The following is a 22,869-nucleotide window of genomic DNA, read 5'->3' as shown; positions in this document are numbered from 1 at the left end:
GACCAATGGCTGAGAACGCTGTCCGGGGACGTCACGAAGGGGGCGGGATAGAGGCAGAGCGGGAGGGTGTTCCTTAATGGACGCTTTCACTGCTCCCTCCGGCTTCTTAGCCTTTTTCTTGGCCGCGAGGGGTGGACCGGTTCCGCGCTGAAGTGCAGGTTCCGCCCCAATCTCGTCTCCAGGGCGGCAGCGGGATCCCCATAATCTCCACCCGGAAGAGGAAAGGACTACGTTTCCCGGCAGGCGGCGCGGCGGGAGAGGAGCTTCCCGGTTATCGGGAAGCATTTCCGGTGGAAGCCAGGAAGCGAAGCTGCGTCGGGTGGAAGCGGTAACGAACGCGCGTTATCTGAGCAATAGTCGCTAGATTGCGTCTGCTATAGCACGTTTCGTATATAAATAACCACCCTTGGGGTATATCCCATGATATAACGGTTATTATATAACATGAGATATATACAATGAACCCCAATGGTGATTATTAATCTGTAGACTCCTGCTTTCTCTTGCTATGTGTAAATCACCCCCTTATAGCACGTTTCGTATATAAATAATCACCCTTGGGGTATATCCCATGATCTAACGGTTAATAATCACCATTGGGGTACATTGAATATATCTCATGTTATATAATAACCGTTATATCATGGGATAAACCCTAAGGGTGGTTATTTATACTGTATATGACACGTGCTATAAGGGGGTGATTTACACATAGCTAGAGAAAGCAGGAGTCTACAGATTATTATATAACATGAGATATATACAATGAACCCCAATGGTGATTATTAATCTGTAGACTCCTGCTTTCTCTAGCTATGTGTAAATCACCCCCCTTATAGCACGTTTCGTATATAAATAATCACCCTTGGGGTATATCCCATGATCTAACGGTTAATAATCACCATTGGGGTACATTGAATATATCTCATGTTATATAATAACCGTTATATCATGGGATAAACCCTAAGGGTGGTTATTTATACTGTATATGACACGTGCTATAAGGGGGTGATTTACACATAGCTAGAGAAAGCAGGAGTCTACAGATTAATAGTCACCATTGGGGTTCATTGTATATATCTCATGTTATATAATAATCTGTAGACTCCTGCTTTCTCTAGCTATGTGTAAATCATCCCCTTATAGCACGTTTCGTATATAAATAACCATCCTTGGGGTATATCCCATGATATAACGGTTATATAACATGAGATATATACAATGAACCCCAATAGTGATAATTAATCTGTAGACTCCTGCTTTCTCTAACTATGTGTAAATCACCCCCTTATAGCATGTTTTGTATATAAATAACCACCCTTGGGGTATATCCCATGATATAACGGTTAATAATCACCATTGGGCTACATTGAATATATCTCATGTTATATAATAACCGTTATATCATGGGATATACCCATTTATATATGACACGTGCTATAAGGGGGTGATTTACATATAGCTAGAGAAAGCAGGAGTCTACAGATTATTATATAACATAAGATATATACAATGTACCCCAAAGGTGATTATTAATCTGCTTTCTCTAGCTATGTGTAAATTGCCCCCTTATAGCACGTTTTGTATATAAATAACTACCCTTGGGATTTAGCTCATGATATAACGGTTAATAATCACCATTGGGGTACATTGAATATATCTCATGTTATAGACAGTCCCCCCTGGGTGCATGCCCCAAGGGGGTGCACAGCCGGCCACCCTCCCTATTCTGCTGCTTTCCTTAACCAGCAGCAGCGGCAGTAAACAGGGGTGTCCGTGGGAGCTCACTTCGGCGTTGTACAGCTTCTGGCTGGCTCCCCTGCTCAAAGCCGCGGGCATCGGCTCCTCACGCGATCCGCAGCTGCGTCGTAAGCCTTCTCTCTGACGTCAGAGGGAACATTTCCAACGCAGCGCAGATCGCGTGAGGAGCCAACGCCCGCGGCTTTGAACAGGGGAGCCGGTCAGACATGCTGGGCAGGGAAGAGAAATGTTGCTGCTGCACAGGGAAGGGGGGGGGGGTCGTAGAAATGTTGCTGCTGCATAGGGAAGGTGGGAGGGTAGAAATACTGCACAGGCAAGGGGGAGACATGCTGCTGCTGCACAGGTAAGGGGGGGATAATGCTGCTGTTGCTGCACAGAGAAGGGGGAGAGAGAAATGCTGCTGCTGCTGCAGCACCCAATTGGGGAGAGAGAAGGAAGACAAGGGGGAGGAACCAGAGATGCCAAGTCCATGGGAGGGAGAGAAAGGAATAAAGGAAAGGAGATACCAGACCGTGGAGGGGGAGGAAGAGATGTCATGGCATGAGGGAAGGAAAGGAGATAGAGATACCACACCATGGTGTGGAGTGAGAAGGAAGGAAAGGAGAAGAGAAAGAGAGAGATGCCAAAACATAGGGGAGGGGGTGGAGACAGAAAAATGGAGAGGGGGTGAAGCTGAAATGAATCATGTGCAAAAGAGAGAAGGGACCCCAGATATACAGTTTATTGAAGGGATATAGAAAGAGGGAAGATGCTATATGGAAGAGAGAGAGAGGGTGGACAGTAGATGGAAGGGGCAGAGAGAGTGTGGGCAGTAGATGGAAGGGGTAGAGAGAGAGGGCAGAAGCTGGGTGGAAGGGGCAAAGAGAGGGCAGATGTTACATGGAAGGGAGAGAGGACAAACGCTGTATAGAAAGAAGAGAGCAAAGAGAAGATGATTAAATCAGAAATGACAAAAGGTAGAAATATTTTTTTTGTTGCTTTACTTAGAATCAAGTAGTATTGTAACTGTATTGATAAAAGTTTATAAATAGGAAATGGAAATAAGGCAATTTTTTAGACTAAACCCCTTTCCTCAGGACAGGATACCATAACAGCAGCACACTGTACTGTTCTGAAGAAAGATTTGGCCTTTGAAAGCTAATTGAAAAATGGATTAGGCCAATAAAATGGTTTTTTCTTATTTGTTTATTTTATTTTATAATTTGTAAAGTGGTGATTGTTATGTATCAGTTTTTTCAAATTTACATCTACTGTCTTTATAATTTGCACAGTATTAGGGGACATGTGTCACTGTTTTTGTGGTGTTGTAGTGTTGCATTGTATGCAGAGTCTGGTTTCTTGGCGGTTGGTTCAGTTTAAACTTTTGTCTACTGAGAGGAAGAGGAAAATGCAGCAAGCTCTTGTATGAAGAAGAATACACTAAGTAAGTCCTTGTATGATACAGGTGAAGCACAGTAAGTCCTTTAGATACAGCTAAAGGTGAAGAAACAGACATCACAATGGAAAAATTCCCTCTCTCCTCTCCTACTATAATAAATCAGTGTATTAAAAGTCTAAAAAAAATGATTTATGAGACATTTCTGACTACACTTATCAGCTGTCATGAGCTAGGAGAAGTGAAACTTATGACTAACAAAAAACAAGCAAAGATCCAGTTCTTCTGCCTGACAACAGGCATCACATCTGTTATGATATCATAAAAAGATGAACACATCTCCTGGTCAAGAATAGAATTCTAAAGAAAATTATTTAGCAAGAGTATCTTGTGATAAAGGCAGGGCTTGGAATTGCTGATGTGGTAGGATTAAAAGGACATATGCGGGAAAAAGATAGATTTTCTGGTAAACAGGACATGCGTATGGTGCGACAGATATTATGAACCAATTAATGAATTAACAAATGTAATGACGTGTAAGAAATAACCAATGAAGATTTATCATGTGATTTAGACCAACGTGGTGCTGGCCACCAAGAAATGTATAAAATCAGGCCTTTAAGAGGAAGTAAGCAGAACAGACATCAAAGCATCCTCAGGCCTGAAGATCACATTCTATTACTCTATATGCTGAATGATTTATTCTTGTAAGCTGTTACTGATTTGTTAATAAATATACTTATTGATTGATACCAGTATATAGAGTGTGAGGTCTCTATCTCGGGGTAGGCCTAGACAGCTGGCCGACCTCAGTTTTCAGGCGAGCCCTAATGAGTATCCATGAGAAAAATTTGCATATAATGGAAGTGACAGACATGCAAAACTGATTCATGCATATTCATTAGGGCTATGCTGAAAACCTGATTAGCCTGGTTGTCCTCCAGGACAACCACTGTTCTAAATCATTTGTACTTTGTATATTACTGCTATGCAATTTATGTAATGAATAAATTAGTATGATAAGCATTATCTTGTATATGTCTCTTTGTATACCTTGAAGTGCTGACTACCTAATGAACTTGGCATTACACCTGATGCAGTGAATAGTTCCATATTTACAGATCTTTTTTAATTCAGGAGAAACACTGAACGCTCTTAAAGAATTATCATGACCCTGTGACCAAGACAGGGATTTTGGGCTTTTTTTAATCGTTTATTGGCAGTGGTGAAGAAAACACATACATGACACCAACACAATGGAATAATGCCACACTGTAGTTATACAAACAGGTCCAAAAAATTATCATTGCCAAAACTGTGATAACGGTTATGAATAAAAAAGAAGCACGTACCACAAGAGAGACAAGAGAAAATATGATGGTCACACACCATTTTTTGTTTAAGGCGAACCAAGGCAAACATGCTAGTCCCCAGACACCTAGCTCCCACCCAAAAGGGGCTTAGCCATCATTCATACTACACACTCACTCCCCTCCAAGGGCCCAGATTAGAAGTAGCAGCTACTGGTCAGGAAGTGCTTCCCCCCCATCGTCCATTGGGCAATCAAGAAAGGAGGTCCAGACTAGAGCTACATAACATTTTCTGTCCAGATGCATGGAAGCTCCATACACTCAAATCTCAAAGCTTGCCAATGTGTAAGGGATGCATCTTCCGATACCCAGTAGGTCAGGATCACTTTCTTAAACAGCACAGTGGAAATATACAAGAACTGCCTCTAAGGTGCGGAGAGCCCTTGTTCAATTAACAGACCAAGACAGGTTTTTCTCGTTTGACACTTGGTGTAGTCAACTAATTACATTACATTAGAGATTTCAATATCCGCCATTGCCTTGCGGTTCAAGGCGGATTACAAAAGAATTATAAAAAATGTATTACAAAAAGAAGATATCTGGTAATTTCTAGAGGAGGTAAAGAGTAGATGAGGTTGCTTTAAGGAATCGGGAAGGTATTGGGAAGTGGGAGGTTGCTGGTGGTATTAAGTCGTTTGCAGGAATTTCTTGAAAAGTAGCGTCTTTATTTCTTTTCTGAATGTTTTGTAGTCTGGGGTCATAAGTACTTGATTGGAGATTTGGTTGTCGAGTTTTGCTGCTTGTGTGGCTAGGAGGCCATCATATAGTTTTTTCTGTTTGACTTCTTTGATTAGAGGGTGCGTGAATTGAGTGTGGGTTTTCCTGTGTCTAGCTGATATAGTTTGGATGAGGCAGTTGTTCAGGTAGGTTGGGCTGTCGCCGTTTATGGTTTTAAATAGTAGACAGTAGAATTTGAATAGTATTCTTGCCGGGATTGGAAGCCAGTGTGAGTTGAGGTATGCCTCCGTGATGTGATTGTGTTTCCTCAATGAATATATAAGTCTCAGTGCTGTGTTTTGGATTGTTTGTAGTTGTTTTATCATTACCATAAAAATCACAGTTTGTCACTCAATAACTGTTCTCTCATATTCCTGAAATGGGAAAGGTAGAAGCTGTTTTCTCTTACTGCAGTGAGACAGGCTGGAACTCGGGCCATAGTTCTCCCCTGCAGCTGGGAATCTCTCTAACCTTGAAGAAAGTTACAATGAGATCAGCTTGCACCATAGTAGTTCCAGGCGACGCAGAAGCCGGGAACAACCATTCTTGCCTGATGCCAGCAGCCCCCATGCTGCCTTCATCAGTGTTGGTGTCATGTGATGAGAAGTAAAGATATGTTGGTAACAGCAAATGTCCAGGGGGTAATGGGTGGTTCCAGAGAACCAAGCTGAATGTTGAGGGGCCACTCCTAACTTCCTGGCACAGATCCCCACATAGACATCCTCCACGGGTACAATTGGAGTTTCCAGAGCCACTGCAGCCACCTGCTGAGCCACATCCCCAGAGACCACATAGGCTGTACCACTGCAATACAAGGGAAAAATGTACCCAGGAAATTCTGCCTCTGCAATATAGTATTGGCTAGCTAGATCGCGGACGGGACGAGCGAGCCAGTGGATGCGCCCCAGATAGATACCCTCTGGACGTGGATATCCCAGGGTTCGCAGGTGGCCCACCAACCTCTTTGTGTTCACAAAGACATCATCATCAACCTTAAGCAGAAAGTGGGCCTCTGGACAGAAGGTGCTGGCCCAGCGTAACAGCATGAGTGTCTTCAGAGTCAGATTGCGGTATGTATCATGGAAGGTGCCCTGCACTAGGTCTCTGTGCTCTATGAATTCCTGTTCCAGCAGTACCTGGACGTCTGGCGCTTGCGGCTGCCCCACTGCAAAAAGCGTCCGGATCCTCAAGCCCTTCAGCTCTTCTGTGCTGCCCCAGGTCTGGCGAATAGCCTGACGAGCCTCAAAGTTTGAGGGGCTGCTCACCACCAAGTTCAGCAGGAAAGGAGGGACTGCTCCATGACAGGCCTTGTCGTTGGCGATGCGGTACAAGTCGCCGCTGGTGTTCCAGCCTCGATCGATGGAACTGGAGCCGCTGCGAAGGAACGGAGCAATGGAAAAGGCCAAGAGCTCCTCCAGGAGGCCTGTGAGGATGAGGGCTGGCGCGACCGCTGTACCCACCAGGCCTAGCAGCAGGTATCGGCACATCCAGCGGTGGGACCTCAAGCGGCACATGGCAAGCCCCTTTAAAGACATTAGTGATGGTTAGTCAGTCCAGACCAAAGTTAGCTGGCACTGCTCAGAAGGATGAAGGCAGGTACAAGCCCCCCCAATATTAAAGGTCCTTGATCCACAGTGCAGAGGTCAAATGGAGAAGCCACTAGTTCCTGGTTCAGCCAGAGCCCACGCCCCAGGCAAGGCCGACCAATGGCTGAGAACGCTGTCCGGTGACGTCACGAAGGGGGCGGGATAGAGGCAGAGCGGGAGGGTGTTCCTTAATGGACGCTTTCGCTGCTCCCTCCGGCTTCTTAGCCTTTTTCTTGGCCGCGGGGGGTGGACCGGTTCCGCGCTGAAGTGCAAGTTCCGTCCCTCCCACCCCCGCCCAAATCTGGTCTCCAGGGCGGCAGCGGGATCCCCATAATCTCCACCCGGAAGAGGAAAGGACTACGTTTCCCGGCAGGCGGCGCGGCGGGAGAAGAACTTCCCGGTTATCGGGAAGCATTTCCGGTGTGAGCCAGGAAGCGAAGCTGCGTCGGGTGGAAGCGGTAACGAACGCGCGTTATCTGAGCAATAGTCGCTAGACTTCGTCTGCTATAGCACGTTTCGTATATAAATAACCACCCTTGGGGTATATCCCATGATATAACGGTTATTATATAACATGAGATATATACAATGAACCCCAATGGTGATTATTAATCTGTAGACTCCTGCTTTCTCTAGCTATGTGTAAATCACCCCCTTATAGCACGTTTCGTATATAAATAATCACCCTTGGGGTATATCCCATGATATAACGGTTAATAATCACCATTGGGGTACACTGAATATATCTCATGTTATATAATTACCGTTATATCATGGGATATACCCCAAGGGTGGTTATTTATATATGAAACGTGCTATAAGGGGGTGATTTACACATAGTTAGAGAAAGCAGGAGTCTACAGATTAATAATCACCATTGGGGTTCATTGTATATATCTCATTTTATATAATAATCTGTAGACTCCTGCTTTCTCTATATGTAAATCACTCTTACAGCACGTTTCATCTGTAGATAACTACCCTTAGGGAAAGACTAAAACGGTTAGGGCTCTTCAGCTTGGAATAGAGACGGCTGAGGAAAGATTTGATTGAACTGTACAAAATCCTGAGTGGAGTAGAACGAGTTCAAGTGGATCGATTTTTTTCACACCATCAAAAATTGCAAAGACTAGGGGACACTCGAAGTTACAGGGAAATACTTTTAAAACCAATAGGAGGAAAATATTTTTCACTCTGAGAATAGTTAAGCTCTGGAACGCGTTGCCAGAAGATGTGGTAAGAGCGGATAGCGTAGCTGGTTTTAAGAAAGGTTTGGACAAGTTCCTGGAGGAAAAGTCCATAGTCTGTTATCGAGAAAGACATGGGAGAAGTAACTGCTTGCCCTGGATTGGTAGCATGGAATATTGCTACTCCTTGGGTATTGGCCAGGTACTAGTGACCTGGATTGGCCACCATGAGAACGGGCTGCTGGGCTTGATGGACCATTGGTCTGACCCAGTAGGGCTATTCTTATGTTCTTATCTGTTATTTAATAATACTAATTTAGATTATTTATGTGCTCATCTAAGGCCTGCTGAAAGAGGAGTTTTCAGGGATTTCCTAAATAGATGAAGAGAGGTAATAGATCTGATTTCATAACAGACGCAAAAATATATGTAAAAGAACGGGAAATATATTCTATGACCTTAACACTTCTGACAGAAGGAAATGAGAGTTTCAGTATTTCAAGAGTCCTTTTTTTTCAGTGGGTGTTCTACAGCAAGAGGTCTGGATATTTGGCAGAAAGAGGATAAAACCAGAAAAAACTTTATTATAGAAAAGGGGTGGGTGTATAGCATAACCTCCCTGGGCAGTGGTAGGAGCCCAAGTGGAATTGAAATGCAAAATAAACAACCTAAGATGAGAGAAGTGAAGATATAGGCAGGGATCAGGTGGTCTCTGCAATACTGAAAGGGAAATGGCCAGGCCAGATGGCATTCTGGTTTTGAGGTGCCTTCATGTTTTCTGTTTCTTGTGTTTTATTTAGCTCCTGCTTCAGCAGCATGGCTGAGCAGATTCAAAAGAAGCTGCAGGGAGAGGTGGAGAAGTACCAGCAGTTACAGAAAGGTAAAAGCCCCCAGGTCCATCCGTCTGTCTGTCCATCTATCCTCCTTGCTTTATGAGTCTGTACATTCAGCCTTTATTGGTGTCTTCATCTTTTCAGCCACCTGCTTTCCATCAAACTTCTTTCTCTTAACCTATCAGGATACCTGGCTTTTAGGATTTTCTTAAATGTTCTGCTCTCTTTCTCTCTAGATCTTAGTAAGTGTATGACAGCCCGACAGAAACTTGAAGCTCAGCTCACAGAGAACAACATTGTGAAAGAGGTAAGCACTCATGTTTCCTTAATGGTATTTATTAATGTTATTCACTTTTATTGAAATTTTTAAGACAACAATTTTGGCAGAAACATTAGATGAATGTGGGATTTCTGGTCTGGAGTGTATGGAAGGATGACATGGATGAGCAGGTCTTTTCCCTCTAAGAGACTTTTAAAAATATCAAATACTTGTTCCCGGAAGAGTACACTTCTCCCTCCGAATCCGCGGGTTTAGTACTCGTGAATTCGGTTATTCGCAATTTTTTGGGCTGGATTTTTTGCCTAGTTTTTAAAGGCTCCCGGACCTCCCCAGACCTTACCTGGTGATCTAGCAGTGAAATGGGGCAGGAGCGATTTTCCTACGCTCCTGCCCCATGCAGAGCCCTCATCAAAAATGACTGCTGTGAGTTCCTGTGGTCTCACGAGACTACAACGGGAACTCACGGCAGCCATTTTGGTTGACGGCTCTGCATGGGGCAGGAAGATCGCTCCTATTTCGCGTCACTGCTAGACCACCAGGTTAGGTCTGGGGAGGACTGGGTCGCAGGAGGGAGGCGGAGATGGGTCACTGTGGGCTCTGAAAGTTATCTTCGAATTTCCATATTCGCGGGCTGGCTCTGCCCCTACCCCTCGCGCATTTGGAGGGAGAAGTCTACCAGAGAGGAAGTTGAAGGGGAAGGCTCCCAAAATGATGAAAGAAATCTGTGCAGTTCATAAGAACATAAGAAGTTGCCTCCACTGGGTCAGACCAGAGGTCCATCTCGCCCAGCGGTCCGCTCCCGCGGCGACCCATCAGGTCTGTGACCTGTGAAGTGGTTTCTGACCACTTCTATAACCTGCCTCTAGTTCTATCTGTACCCCTCAGTCCCCTTATCCTCCAGGAATCTATCCAAACCTTCCTTGAACCCCTGTAATGTGCTCTGGCCTATCACATCCTCCGGAAGCACGTTCCATGTGTCCACCACCCTCTGGGTAAAAAAGAACTTCCTAGCATTTGTTCTAAACCTGTCCCCTTTCAATTTCTCCGAGTGACCCCTAGTACTTGTGGTTCCCCACAGTCTGAAGATTTTATCCCTGTCTACCCTCTCTATGCCCTTTAGGATTTTGAAGGTTTCTAAAAATCAGCAGCCAGGGAAGCAGGCCACAGAGCTGTGCGATCTTGACGACAGTGGAGAGGATGGAGAAACCAGCTCAGAGTATGAAGATGGTTTTGAGCTGGTATGATATGAACTCGGAGAAACGAAAGAGGAGATCCTGCAAACAGTTTTGGCTAAATTTGATTAGAGGTTTGAAAGCCTAATTGCCAGAGTTTATCCAGGGCGGCTACTCTTTACCTGAATACAGGTTCAGGAGAAGTTCCACAGGATGAAAATTCCTCTCATGTAGAATAGAAGACTTTCCGTTCTGGTGGTTTGTTAAGTTGGACACAAAACACTGAATGCTTCAATAAGCAGAATATTCGAGTTTATTTAAGAAATGTAAAGTAAATATAAAACAACACTTTTTGTATCCAAGGAAGGAAAAATGAAGACCCGTTAAATTCTCCTGATCAGATTCTTTCAAAGGAATATCTAAAAAGGCTATACATTTTATCCTATTCCGTGACATCACTTACAGCATTAACATACAATAGTCTGACGTACAGGCTTAAGAACATAAGAATTGCCGCTGCTGGGTCAGACCAGTGGTCCATCGTGTCCAGCAGTCCGCTCACGCGGTGGCCCTCTAGTCAAAGACCAGTGCCCTAACAGAGACTAGCCCTAACTGAGACTAGCGTACGTTCTGGTTCAGCAGAACACATACATCCTAAGGAGTCTGGTACATTTACAAAAACCTATATTTTCAGAGTAATTATTCGGAGACACAGAGAAACTTGTTTCAGATCTAGAAGACTGGATTGAAACTGAAAGTTCCTTCATACAGACTCTGCACACACAGGTTCAGTTTTTAAAAGAACAGCTGGAGAAATGGGTCAGAGAGCAAGTATTTTCTTTTTGCTTATTCATCTTTCTTAAGAGCTTAAGAATAGCCTTACTGGGTCAGGGCAGTGGTCCATCTAGCCCAGTATCCCGTCTTCACGGAGGCCAATCCAAGTCGCAAGTATCTAGCAAAAACCCAAATAGTAGCAGCTTTCCATGCCACCAAACCAGGGAAAGCAGAGGCTTCTCAATAGCAGAGTATGGACTTTTCCTCCAGAAACTTGTCCAAACCGTTTTTTTTTAAAACCAGCTACATTAACCGCTCTTACCATCATCCTCTGGCAACGCATTCCAAAGCTTAACTATTCTCTGAGTGAAAAAAATAATTCTTCCTATTGGTTTTAAAAATATTTGAGTCATTTTTCTTTAGTTTTTCATTAACTTATTATAAGCAGATTTTCCTTTGCTACAGCAGGTTTCTGGGTCCCTGGGAACTTGGCTTTGCATATGTTTCTCTTTGTTTCTTGGTAGAAAATGGTGTTTGTATTATTTTCTTAATGTTAAAAAAAAAGACAGACATACCGTATTTTTTGCACTATAAGACGCACCTAGGTGTAGAGGAGGAAAAACCAAGAAAAAAAATATTTTGAACCAAATGGTTTACCCTGCCTTCACTCTGGTGTTCTAGTGGTAGGCCGAGACAGGAAGGAGGGTAAAGATGTGCCACCTTATTGTGCCTTTTGGTATAAGAATTTCCTGTCATCAGAATGTCACAGCCAGCATCAAAATGTGTAATTCTTTCCAGCTGCAGGGTTCGTTGCTGTCTCGTTATTTTCATATTTATCTTCCTCCGTTGAGCATCTTTTCAGAAATTTGATATCAATTATCATGCCTACGTGGATGTTTTCCAGCTCTTATGTAGAAGCTGATTAAGAACAAGAGGGGGCTATTAAAAGACTGAATAAATGTCTAGAGTTGGTAAACTCATAAATTTAATAGTGAATCCTGACATATGTGAGTTATTATGGATGCCTAAGAATGCACATCATTGTTAGTATTTCCATGTTTTTTACACCCCTGTACCTTTTTAAATCCTGGTGTATCGGCAGGAGTGAGCTTTCCGAGCTCCTGCCTGGCCCTGCGCCGTTCCCTGAATGGCTGCTGTCAGTTCTCGCAAGTCCCGTCTCTGTCATATCATATCTCCCCTCTCCCACCTTTCCTCCAAAGTATACAGATTGAGATCTTTAAGTCTGTCCCTGTTTACCTTATGATAAAAACCACCGACCATTTTAGTAGCCTTCTTCTGGACCGACTCCATCCTGTTTATATCTTTTTGAAGGTGCAGTCCACAGAATTGTATGCAATATTCTAAATAAGGTCTCACCAGAGTCTTTACAGTGGCTTCAATACCTCCTTTTCCCCCCTGGCCATTCCTCTCCCTGTGCACTCCAGCATCCTTCTAGCTTTCACTGTCATCTTTTTAACCTGTTTGGCCACCTTAACATCATCACATACTGTCACATCCAAGTCCTGCTTCTCTTTTGTGCACAAAAGTTCTTCACTTCCTAAACTGTACCGTTCCCTCTTGTTTTTGCTACCCAAATGTATGACCTTGTATTTCTTAGCATTAATTCCTGTGTCTGCTTCTCCAGTGTTCAACTGGCTGCTCGCCATTTCCTGTTAGTTTTCCTGTTTCTAATGTTTGGTGAGGGTCTCTTTGTATTATACTTCTGTATAATTTCTATTGTAGAAGTCCTGTGTGACTCTTCAGTGAAAAAGAAGAATGGAGAGTGTTTCTTGAACCTAATACAGGGGTGTCAAAGTCCCTCTTCGAGGGCCGCAATACAGTCGGGTTTTCAGGATTTTCCCAATGAATATGCATGAGATCTATTAGCATACAATGAAAGCAATGCATGCAACTAGATCTCATGTATATTCATTGGGGAAATCCTGAAAACCCGATTGGATGGCCCTCCAGGTGGGACTTTGACACCCCTGACCTAATAGATGAAGCAAATCTGCCAAAGGATTCAGAGAGAGAGGGAGATACTAAAATGATATTACGAGGGTCATTTCATAAATAATGCAAACTATTTTTTTTTTTTAATTTACATGTTTTTTTTTTTGTTTTTTTTCAAGTATTTCTTTACAATCCTTCAATATAGTCTCCCTGCTTTGCAATGACTGAGTTCCAATGTCCAGGAAGCTTCATTATTCCATCCAAGACACCGTTTTTGTTCAGTTGCCAAACGGCTCAGGTACCTGCGGAAGAAAGCTCTTCCAGAGATGCAAAACGATGTCCTCGCATAGGTTGTTTCAACTTTGGAAAAAGGTCGAAGTCTGGTGGACTCATATCTGGACTGTAGGGAGCAGGAGGTAACACCTCCCGGCCGTATTCGCACAGTTTTTCAATGACGAGTGGAGAGCTCCATCTTCCCCACGACCAAAAAAATTTCGATGAGCACATTCAAAAGTCAAACAAATGATGATTTTTGCTTATGATCATGAAGGCATCATCATCACAGACAAAGTTGCTTATGGAAGAAATGTCACAACAGTGTATTATCGTGATTTTTTGCAGAAAAATGCACAAAACCCGACCTCAGTTGCTCTTAGCTGTGCCACTCATTCTTCATGACAACGCTCACCCACACATAGGGAATGTCGTCATAGAAAAAATACGCAAATATGGCTTGGAGGTGTTACCTCCTGCTCCCTACAGTCCAGACATGAGTCCATCAGACTTAGACCTTTTTCTGAAGTTGAAACAACCTATGCGTGGATATCGTTTTGCATCTCTGGAAGATCTTTTTTCCGCCAGTACCCGAGCCATTCGGCAACTGAACTAAAACGGTGTCTTGGATGGAATAATGAAGCTTCCCACACGGTGGGACTCGATCATTGCAAAGCAGGGAGACCATATTGAAGGATTGTAAAGAAATACTTGGAAAAAAAAAAAAAAACCCCAACATGTAAATAGTGTGAAATGATCCTCTTATCCTGATGTGAGATACAGAGAGAGAAAGTGATTTTGGAAGGGTCTCAACCAGCTATAGGATATGGGGAGAGGACAGAGAGGGGTTTGCTACGCATGTAGACAAGTGGGGGAAAAAAAGTGGTCAGTCGAGAATCTGCAGTCAAAAATATTTAGTTTGTGTTCAGATTTTCCGCAGATTTCCAGATTATTCAGGTGCGTTTTGGCTCATTTTTTTTGGCATCTGTTTTTATTGCATGCTTTGAATGCACACTAGATCTTTTCAAGTAAGCAAATTGCATATATTTATTTGTGGTTAACGCGCTTGCCCAAAAAACGTTAGTGCGTGCAGAACAAACACAAGTTTGCGGATGCACATTCCTAAGTTCCTGCCTCGGACTGACGTATCCTTTGACCTCCTACAGGAACTGGACTTACTGGATGCTTCCAACAAAGTCTTCAAGTTGATCGGGCCTGTGCTGGTGTCTCAGGACTTGGAAGAAGCTAAAGGAACCGTGAGAAAACGTCTGGATTACATTGCTGGGGAAATGTGAGTTCTGAATTATATAAGCCTTATTGGTGCATATTCACGGTGTCCAAATAACCCCAAAATGTCCTACTGCAGCAGGATGCATCAAGTTTATCAGAATAATTAGCTCTTAATTAATGAAACCCCATAATTCATTCAGCTAACAGCTCGGTGGCATCAAAGGCTTCATGAATATGCCAAGGTTGAAGGGGGACACTTTGAACACAAATTAACTAAAAAAAAAAAAAAGCCCATTTTCAAAAGTATTACAAAGTACAGTGGTGCCTCGAATAACGAACGCCTCGCACAGCGAACGCTGCACACAACGAACTTCATGTCTTGATTCATACAACGAACTTCGTTTCACACAACGAAGTCGCCCGAGCTGCGTTACTCACTGCGCTTAACTGCCCTCTCTCACAGCCCTTCGCCTGGCTCCCCGTGCAGTGGCGGACCGTCGGCTCGCCTCCTTTTATGGAGGGGCCCGGCGCCTACTGCTGATGCGTTGGGGGGGGGGCGGAGCTACTCTCGCCGCTTCCCCGATGCTAGAAAAAAAAAAAAAAGAAAAGTTAAGTCCCAGTTTTTGCCGCTGAGACTCTGCCCTCTCTCACTGTATACAGTCGTCCTTTTAAGATAAACTCAATATTTTTTATATATCATGGCTTCTAAAAAAAGCAGGAAGGTGATTTCTGTTGAAATGAAACGGGAAATAATTAGAAGGAGTGAATGTGGGGTAAAACAGTGTGACCTCGTCAAAGAGTTTGGCCTCAGCAAGACCACCATTTTCACCATTTTGACAAATTTATCTTTTTTTATGTCATCTTAGCATATTTTATGCTGCAGAACGAATAATTTTTTTTAACATGTATTGTTATAGGAAAACGCGTTTCACATAACGAACTTTTCGCATAACAAACTTGCTCCTGGAACCAATTAAGTTCGTTGTGTGAGGCACCACTGTATTTAAACAATTGGAAAATGTTGTAGGGAACCATGTTTTTTCCTCCCAGATATTGTTTTGGGTTGTTTTTTTTTTAAATTTAAGTTTTAACTACAATTCACAAGAGTAATCTTGTTCCATGCAACACAGAGAAAGAAACAATCTTCACCAATTATTGGAAAAAAAAATCATATTCGAATAAAACATTTTTATCCCAGGACAAGCAGGCAGCATATTCTTAACGTATGGGTGACGTCACCGACGGAGCCCCGGTACGGACCTTTTTAACTAGAAAGCTCTAGTTGGCCGCACCACGCATGCGCGAGTGCCTTCCAGCCCCACGGAGGAGTGCGTGGTCCCCAGTTTCTTCGTTTCCGCGGAGCGAAGAAGACGCATGTGCTTTCAACGGCTGTTGAAAACTCTCTTTTTGCCTTCCCGCTCGCGCTTTTTTTGATCCTTGTTCTAATTTTTTCCTTTCGAATTCATAAAACATTTATCCCTTCCTTAGATCACAATAAAGAGGGGGTGTGATAATCAAATAATATTGGAGACATAAATTTAAGAATTAATTTCAAAGGAAAAGGCTTAGTGAGGCACCTTCTAATTATATTCCATTCTAAATCAATCCTTGGTGATCTTTTAGACTCTTAGGAACTCCTTCAAATGGTCTGGAGAGAAAAAAACATACTTGGCTCCCAAATACCTTACCAAACATTTACAGGGATTAAGCTAATACTATTTGCCTAATAAAAAGACTCCTCAAAAGAATATGGAGAAAAATAATGGACAGGAGGAACAGATTGATTTTGCTAATGTTACTGCTCTTCTAGAACAAACTTTGAATCCTGATACTGAGAGAACTACGCTTCTAATATCTTTTGTTTTTGAGCAAGATTTAAATATGATCTTAAGATTATATTTTAAAAATTCTCAAAAACTATTTGGAGCACATCGTATCTGGATTTATCCAGATGTTTCCAAAGTGACTCAAGAGCGAAGGAAAGATTTTCTTTCCTTACGTCAAGAAACTTAAATTGGGTGCTACATACCTATTAGCTTAAGAACATAAGAAGTTGCCTCTGCTGGGGCAGACCAGAGGTCCATCCTGCCCAGCGGTCCGCTCCCGCGGCGGCCCATCAGGCCCACTGCCTGAACAGTGGTCTCTGACTAATTTTATAATTTACCTCTAATCCTGTCCCTATAATCTTACCTCTACTCCTATCTGTACCCCTCAATCCCTTTGTCCTCTAGGTACCTGTCCAGACCTTCTTTGAAGCCCTGTAGCGTACTTCTGCCTATCACATCCTCCGGCAGCGCGTTCCATGTAAATGTTTGGTAAGGTATTTGGGAACCTCCCAGATATTGTGTTCTTGTTTTTGTGCGTTGATCCCATACGTTCACCTGTACGTGCATGATCGCCCTCACTCCTAGGTGCTAGAGAATGACATGGGGACAAAATTTTCCCCGTCCCGTCCCCCATGAGTGTTGTCGCAGTCCCTGCCCCATTCCTGTAAACTCTGCCTTAACCACACAGGCCTCAAACTCTTGTGATTTTAAAGTGTTTGAGGCTTGTGTAAATGAGGACGGAGCTTGCAGGAATGGGGCAGGGACAGGAAAAGAACTCGTGGGGACGGGACGGGAAAATGAGTTCCCGCGGGGACAGGGAAAAAAATGTGTCCCCATGTCATTCCCTACTAGGTGCTCACTCAACTTTGATGAGGTTGAGCAGAGGTGTAGCTGCGTCTATGAAACATGCCTGCCTCGAGTGTATGGGGAGGCCTCTCATGTTCACATCTTGCAAGTGGTATTCTTGAGCCATCCCTGTCGAGGAAGAGAGAAAGAACCTTTTGCTTAATCATAAAATATCAAAAATTATATGGCAAATCATTCCACACTTGATGATCCTAAATCAACTTCCCTGTCTAATATCAGTCTATCTAACTGATCTGATTCAAAGAATGCATATTTAATATCGGACAGTGTAATTATCAAACATTTAGAGGGAAAACTAAGAAAAAAACTAGCCCCTAGTGCCAAAGCACCCTGAGCTTGTGGGTTTAAATCTACGCTGCTCCTTGTGGTCCTGAGCAAGTCACTTAATTGCCCCAGGTACATTAGATAGATTGTTAGCCCCCTGGGACAGATAGGGGAAAATGCTTGAGTACCTGAATAAATTCATGTAAATCATTCTGAGCTCCTCCAGAAGAACTGTATAGAAAATTGAAAGAATGAATAAATAAATAAATAAATACAAGGGCGTGGCTTGGGAGTGCACGAGGATGGTCGGGTAGGGCAGAGGCTCTGTACATACAGACATTAATGACATAAAATACTGAAATAAAATTTTCATTTTAACGGAAGAAACGAAGGAAAATACAACGTGATGGCTTCAGGAAAACAAAACAAGTCTGAAATGGGGATTTCTAATACCGGCAATGTTAAGAGATCTAAGCCAGAGCCGGCAACACCCTCAAAGTGTCATAGAAACATAGAAATAGACGGCAGATAAGGGCCCACGGCCCATCTAGTCTGCCCACCTTAATGTCCCTCCCCTACCTTTGCCCTGTGAATAGATCCCATGTGTCCGTTGACAAGGTTTAATGAAATATGGGGGCCATTGACATTGTTTTGTAATGAATAAACACCATTTTCTTAACATTATTTATGATTGGAAGGGAAAGGGGAGGGTTTATATAAATGAAAAAAAATAAAAATGTAAAAAAGAAATATGACAAAGATTGATTCAATTAAATAATTGTATGGAAAGGGAGGGGGGAAGAAGGGTTTAGATATATATACCTTTGTTATGATCTTGATAGATTTATCAAGTGATGTTAGTAAATCTATGTATTACTTATATTGTGCACTTGCTGAAAGTTTAAAAATGAATAAAGAATTATAAAAAAATAAATAAATAAATAAATACAAGCAAAAGAAAAATCCAACAGGAACTGCAGCAAAGCAAAAAAAAACAAAACCAAAAACAACTGCAGACTATGTACAAGATGCAGGCACTGTTTATTTCAGACTTTAATGGTATATACAACCTTGTTACCAAACCAGGGACCTGACACGGTTCGTGTTTCGGACTACACACCTTCTTCAGGGGTCCGTGGTAGATAAGGTGTTATGACAAACAACGTTAAAAGGAACAAATGAGTGCCCAAAGAAAAGTAGTGCTGGGTTATAAAAAACGTTGCAAATGAAGCTACAGGTTTATGGAGAGCCCAGACAAGGGCATGAAGCGATCCTGTTGGCCGCTAAGCACATTTTCAGGGACGTGGCCATGACTATTTGTTTTTTTTTGCTTTTTAAATAAATAAATACAGCAGAGCCACCCCTATCCTGTACTTTCACACATCCTCTTCAATCCTCCCAAGTCCCTGGTAACAGTATGAGAAGGAAACCTGCAGGAGGAGGGAGGGAGGGATGGCTTTGCTGTAGGGGGCTAGTATTTTTCAAGCTATCTACTCCCCAGAGAACCAATGTACTTGTGCCTCTTGAATTCAGATACATGTCTTGTCTCCAGAAGGCCATTCCACAAATTCACCACCCTTCTGTAAGAATGTATTTTCTGAGTCTGTCCCCTTTCCCCATTCACCTTAGGCTCCTTCATTCCAGAGCTTCCTTTCAAGTCTAGGTACATTGAAATTGAGCCTCAAAGCCATTTTATCAGGAAAGACCGACGTTTCTCGGATCGCCTAAGCCATGATCGTCCTGCAAATCTTTAATTGAGAGACCGAAAAAAGATTCAGCTAATTCGAGCAGGTTCCTTGTTCCTTTTTTATGAGGTCGATTTGGGTTTTATATCTGGTCATTACACTTAACTTTTCATTGTTAGAGGTCGCAGTTATAAAAACAAAACAAACTTGCCTACTACTATGAATTATTTCTGTAGCGCTACCAGACAAACACAGCGCTGTACAGAGTCACAGAGAAGACAGTCCCTGCTTGGAAGAGCTTACAGACAAACAGGATGTCATGGATCCAGTTAAGGGGAACGGTTAATCTGGCTGGGTTGGAGGACGGAGGGGAGTACAGGAAAATCAAGCCATTGTGACATCACTGAGGAGGTTGGCTCTTATTGGTGGAATGAGGCATTATGACATCATCATCTCAGCTCTGGTTACCAGACACTGAAACTTATCACACTACTACTACTACTAATTATTTCTAGAGCGCTATCAGACACACGCAGCGCTGTACAGAGTCACAAAGAAAACAGTCCCTGCTTGAAAGAGCTTATAGACAAACAGGATGTCATGGATCTAGTTAAGAGGAACGGTTAATCTGATGGCTGGGTTGGAGGGCAGAGGGGAGTACAGGACAATCAAGCCATTGTGACATCACTGAGGAGGTTGGCTCTTATTGGTGGAATGAGGCATTATGACATCACAATCTCAGCTCTGCTTCCCAAAGACTGAAACTCTTCACACTACTATTATTAATTATTTCTAGAGCGCTACCAGACGCACGTAGCGCTGTACAGAGTCACAAAGAAGACAGTCCCTGCTTGAAAGAGCTTACAGACAAACTGGATGTCATGGGTACAGTTAAGGGGAACGGTTAATCAGCGGGCTGGGTTGGAGGGCAGAGGAGCAGGGTTAAGGATTGAAAGCTATATCAAAAGGTGGGTTTTCAGTCTGCTTTTAAACAAGGGAAGGGACTTGACGGGTCATTTATTCCGGGCATAGGGGGCATCTAGATGAAAGGAACGAAGTCTGGAATTGGCAGTGGAGGAGAAGGGTAACGCTAAGAATGACTTATCTGAGGAACGGAGTTCTCTGGGAGGTGAATAAGGAGAGAGAAGCGAGGAGAGAGTTTTGAGGGGCAGCAGAATGAAGTTGAACTGTATGCTTAACCACCTCTTTCAAACTAAAATCCAATCAAAAGCTGTTTACAATCTAAAGAAAACAAGAAAGACAATAAAATAAGTTGATTATCTTTGGCCCCGTTTTACAAAGTCGCAGTAGATGTTTCTACTGTAGGCCGACAAAGTAAATGCTCCGACGCTCAGATGAGCATTTATTTTGCTGGCCCGAGTTGTTTATTTTTCATTCTTATGTAGTTTATTTTGGATTTTTAAATTTATTTTTCCTTCTTGTTTTATTTGGTTGTACACAGTTCAGAGGTTTCATAGAAGGATAATATACAATGTGAGATTTTTAGACTCTTGGGAACTTAGACGTGTATTTACTGAGTTGTCTTCTGCTCTTGTCTCTGTGGCTTGCCGGTTTTGCAGAAAGCGCTATGAAACGCAGATGAAAGATCTGGAGAAAAAGGCAGAGGAGCATCGGGACGTACTGACCAAGCTGCAGCAGGACTTTCAGAAAGCACAGGCCAAGACCGCTGTGAAGGCCTAAAGAGAGCCTTGCCACTGCCCGCCCCGTCACCGGAGCCTCACACCATAGCGAGGGGGGGGGGAGGCCTGAGGATATGATGGGGATGGGACCGGGGAGCTATTTTTGGGAAGGGGGTTTTTACATTTGAATGAGCTGAAGGTTGCTTTTCTGGTGTTATTTATCACATTAAAGATCATCTGTTGTTATGACATGACTCCTTGCCTGGGTGATGTTTTGGGAAGTTTCAAGTTTCTTTACTATCTACCAGAAACATCTAAGTGGTTTACAATAAAATTAGTTATATAGAATATGAAAACAGGATAAAAAAACTCCAGTAAACAATTACTGGGAAGATACTATTCAACCGACACGAAACAGGAGGGCAAAAGGGAAGGAAATACAGTGTAAGAAAAGAAGAAGAGAACGGAAAACACAAAAGGAAGGGGAGGGTGAAAATTTTATGCACATACTGTATATTGAAAAAGAATGATTTAAGATTTGATTTGAACTTTTGTTGTAGAGTATTCCTGTCGAAGATGTCGAGGCATAGCGTACCATAGGGAGGGGGCGGTAACAGAAAAAAGTGGATTTACGCGTTAGTATCGTAAACGATTTGATGTATTGAGGGGATTGACAGGAGACTTTGGTGATTGGAAAGTAATGCTCTTGGTGTATTATATGGAAAGAGTATTTTGACAGTGAAAGCCGGAGCATGTTCTAGTCTTGGTTTAAGAGCGAGAGGTAAGATTTGAAATGTTATACGGTGAGAAATAGGTAACCAATGAGCGTCCATAAGAAGAGGGGTCAAGTGATCACATTTTTTTCGCTTTTAGATATGATTTTTACGGCTGTGTTTTTTATAGAATTTGCCGTGTTGTACCTTGATATAAGGAGTTGCGGTAATCAAGGTGCAAAATGACCAAATAATATTTTAGGAGAGTTGAAATGGATCGTATCATCTTTAGTTTGTAGAAACATTTTTGGACTACTAAACTTATTTGTTCATGGTAAGTTTATTGTCTAGAATTACCAGTAGTTCTATACTGGTGTCTACACTTCCCCCTCCCCATTCGCGGTTTCAGTAATCACGATTTCATATATTTGCGATTTTTTTTTTGGGGGGGGGGAAAGAAAAAAAAAACATCCTTAAGTCTTCCCCCCGGCATCCCGGGCCTTACCTGGTGGTCTAGCGGGCTTTCGGGGCAGGAGCGATCTTCCTATGCTCCTGCCCCGTGCAGATCGCCATTAGGAAATAGCTGTAGGGAGTTCCCGTCGTAGTCTCGAGAGACTTCGGGAACTCAGCTATTTCCTAATGGCGATCTGCACGGGGCAGGAGTGTAGGAAGATCACTCCTGCCCCGAAAGCCCGCTAGACCACCAGGTAAGGCCGGGGAGGCGAGGGTGGGTCAGAGCTGGATATTCGTGGGTTTTCGCCATTCGCAGTCCGGCTCTGCCCCTATCCCCCGCGAATCCGGAGGGAGAAATGTATTTGTTTAGGTGAAGATCTTATGCGGATAGGAATGATTAAATCTTCCTTATCGTTGCATGGAAAAAGAACATCTTTGTTTTTTTTGATATGTTTAATGGAGAGAATGACACATGGACAAATTTTTCCCCATCCTCATGGGAACTCATTTTCCCATCCCATCGAGTTCTTTTCCTGCCCCTGCCCCATTCCTGCAAGCTCTGCCCTCATCTGCACAAGCTTCAAACACTTTAAAATCATAAGTGTTCGGGGCTCGTGCAGTTAAGACAGAGCTTACAGGAATGGGGCAGGGACAATGACAAAACTTGCAGGGATGGGACGGAGAAATTGAGTTCCTGCGGGGATGAGAACAAATTTGTCCCCGTGTCATTCTCTAGTTTAATGCAAGCATATTGTCACTCAGCAGAAGGAGCTGCCGGTGCAGCTGTGTCACAGACGCTGAACTGCTGGAAAGAGGTGAGAAAAAAAAAGGTAGAGAAGCGCCAGGCTCCTGGAGGCCCTTCCTGTGCATTGAGGAAGAGCAGGAGGTGGGGGCATCGGGTTAAGAACAC

At 43.1% G+C, this 22,869-nt stretch overlaps 2 protein-coding genes across 3 annotated transcripts; one reads left to right on the top strand and one right to left on the bottom strand.

The window, feature by feature from the left end:
• The first annotated feature begins 71 nt into the window (after window positions 1-71).
• Window positions 72-21,047, top strand: PFDN6 (prefoldin subunit 6). Of its 2 annotated transcripts, none has more exons than XM_033924904.1 (5): window positions 72-328; window positions 8,797-8,876; window positions 9,066-9,136; window positions 14,448-14,572; window positions 20,734-21,047. In XM_033924904.1, the coding sequence occupies exons 2-5, from the start codon at window positions 8,813-8,815 to the stop codon at window positions 20,852-20,854; spliced, it is 381 nt and encodes a 126-aa protein (XP_033780795.1). In that variant the 5' UTR covers window positions 72-328; window positions 8,797-8,812; the 3' UTR covers window positions 20,855-21,047. The 2 variants fall into 2 exon arrangements, with proteins under 2 accessions (XP_033780795.1, XP_033780794.1); XM_033924903.1 differs by lacking the exon at window positions 72-328 and adding an exon at window positions 7,128-7,267.
• On the bottom strand, window positions 5,404-6,939 carry LOC117350570 (beta-1,3-galactosyltransferase 4-like). The gene has a single exon (XM_033924902.1). It carries the CDS (start codon window positions 6,756-6,758, stop codon window positions 5,706-5,708), a length of 1,053 nt encoding a protein of 350 aa, XP_033780793.1. The 5' UTR covers window positions 6,759-6,939; the 3' UTR covers window positions 5,404-5,705.
• Window positions 21,048-22,869: the final 1,822 nt, after the last annotated feature.

The sequence above is a fragment of the Geotrypetes seraphini genome, chromosome 16, assembly GCF_902459505.1.
Source record: "Geotrypetes seraphini chromosome 16, aGeoSer1.1, whole genome shotgun sequence".
NCBI classification, from domain to species: Eukaryota; Metazoa; Chordata; class Amphibia; order Gymnophiona; family Dermophiidae; genus Geotrypetes; species Geotrypetes seraphini.
The sequence above is the reverse complement of the archived record's forward strand: the minus strand, read 5'-3'. Positions and strand labels throughout refer to the sequence as shown.

Coding starts and splice junctions, on each gene's coding strand:
- LOC117350570 (XM_033924902.1), bottom strand. CDS start 6,758: ATGTCTTTAAAGGGGCTTGCCATGTGCCGCTTGAGGTCCCACCGCTGG.
- PFDN6 (XM_033924904.1), top strand. CDS start 8,813: ATGGCTGAGCAGATTCAAAAGAAGCTGCAGGGAGAGGTGGAGAAGTAC. Junction 8,877..9,065: donor GTACCAGCAGTTACAGAAAG/GTAAAAGCCCCC, acceptor CTTTCTCTCTAG/ATCTTAGTAAGTGTATGACA. Junction 14,573..20,733: donor GATTACATTGCTGGGGAAAT/GTGAGTTCTGAA, acceptor CCGGTTTTGCAG/AAAGCGCTATGAAACGCAGA.